The following is a 1,878-nucleotide window of genomic DNA, read 5'->3' on the forward strand; positions in this document are numbered from 1 at the left end:
AGGATTGCAGGAGTTGAGGTCACGTTCAGAAGCGTGGGGCCATCGTGTGCCGTGAGTCGGGACCGCCAGGGAGAGCAGAGCCCCGTCGGGGACAGCGCCACTTACACCATCGAGGACAAAGATTTTCAGGCGGCGTTTGATGGTCGGAGGTGGACGATAGAGTGGCGATGGAAGGACGAGCCCCCACTACTAAAGAATACGTTGAAAGGTCACGCCGGTGTCGAGTTCGATGAGGAGGTAGTGAGTGGAAAGAGGAGGTGGTGAGTGGAGTGCTGCCTCTGATGGCGGTGGTGCAGCTGACAAAGGGAAAAGTTAGACCGGTGCTGGACTTTAGGGAGCTGAACGACCATATATCGTGCCACACAGGAGGCGAGGCAACGGACGTTTGCGGTGAGACGTTACGTGTGTGGAGACATTCGACCAAGGCAGCGACGATCATCGACTTGAAGTCGGCATATTTGCAGCTCCGTGTGAGTGACAAGCTGTGCGATACCAGCTGATGCGGTACAAGGGCCGGATGTACTGTTTAACCAGGCTGGGTTTCGGGCTGAATTCCGCTCCGAAAATTATGGCAGTGGTGCTCAAGTCCATCCTAGGGAAAGAGGAGAGGATAAAGAAGGCCACCAGTTCCTACATCGACGACATTTTGGTTGACGAGACTATAGTGCCAGCCACCGAGGTAGTGAGACACCTGGAGAGGTTTGGGCTGATTGCGAAGCCGCCTGAGTCGATGGTGGAGGGAGCTGCGCTGGGGCTGAAGCTACAAAAAGACAGATCAGGCGAGCTGGTGTTCCGGAGAGGAAACGAGATCCCAGAGCTGAGTTCCAGCATCAGCAGGAGAGAGTTGTTCTCGGTTTGTGGGAAGTTGATTGGACACTACCTGATCGCTGGTTGGCTGTGCACTGCATGCAGTTACACCAAGAGACGAGCAGAGGGGGAGAGTTGGAGTGACAAGGTGGGAGAGGCGACGGTGGCGATGATGCGGGAAATCCTAGAGAGAACGAGAGCGGAAGACTCGGTCAGAGGAAATTGGTATGTGCCCAAGACGGAGTGCAGGACGGTTTGGTGTGATGCTAGCAGTATAGTGATAGGGGTTGTGTTGGAGATTGAAGGTGCTGAGGTGGAGGATGCGGCCTGGCTACAGAAAGCGGACGACTTCAACCACATGAATGTTGCCGAACTAGATGCGGTGCTGAAAGAGGTGAACTTGGCCCTGAGATGGGGGCTGCACTCGATCGAGATCCGGACGGATTCGGCCACTATGGTCGGCTGGGTAGGAACAGTAATTAACAGCGAGAAGAGAGTCCGGACGAAAGGTGCCGCGGAGATGTTGGTGAAACGCTGCCTAGGAGTTCTAGGAGAGCTGATCGCTGAGTTCGGACTGAAGCTGAACGTGGTTTTCGTGCCTTTGGAAAGAAACAGGGCGGACGCACTGACCAGGGTGAAAAGGGCGTGGCTGGAGGAACCGGAGGAAGCAAGGAAAGGGATAGCGGCAGCTTGTCGGCTGGGTGACTCCGAACTGAAGGAGCTACATGCTATGTACCACTTGGGGGTGGATAGGACCCTGTATCTGGCAAAAATGATTGATGCTGACGTCACTAGGAGAAACGTCAAGAAAGTGGTCACGAAATGTGACAGATGCCAGTCCATTGACCCCGCCCCAGGTGGGCATGAGCAAGGGAACTTCTCAGTAGAGCGCAACTGGAGGAGACTAGCTGTGGATGTGACGCACTACCGTCAGGGAGTGTATCCCAGCATGGTCGACTGCGGGCCGGGCCGGCTGGCCATTTGGAGGGAGCTGAGGACAGGCATTGCCGATGAGATTGCCCGCATTCTGAATGGGATATTCTTGGAGAGGGGTCCCGTGGAAGAACTGCT

At 55.5% G+C, this 1,878-nt stretch overlaps 1 protein-coding gene across 1 annotated transcript in view; it reads left to right on the forward strand.

The window, feature by feature from the left end:
* Positions 1-568: 568 nt before the first annotated feature.
* The window catches only part of LOC106872883 (uncharacterized), a 5,320-nt gene continuing 4,010 nt past the window's right edge, over positions 569-1,878 (forward strand). The window contains exon 1 of the mRNA XM_014920039.1: positions 569-1,664. Coding sequence (XP_014775525.1) covers positions 569-1,664 — 1,096 coding nt within the window. The remainder of the gene's footprint in view (positions 1,665-1,878) is intronic.

Source organism: Octopus bimaculoides, chromosome 24 (assembly GCF_001194135.2).
Source record: "Octopus bimaculoides isolate UCB-OBI-ISO-001 chromosome 24, ASM119413v2, whole genome shotgun sequence".
Classification (NCBI taxonomy): Eukaryota; Metazoa; Mollusca; class Cephalopoda; order Octopoda; family Octopodidae; genus Octopus; species Octopus bimaculoides.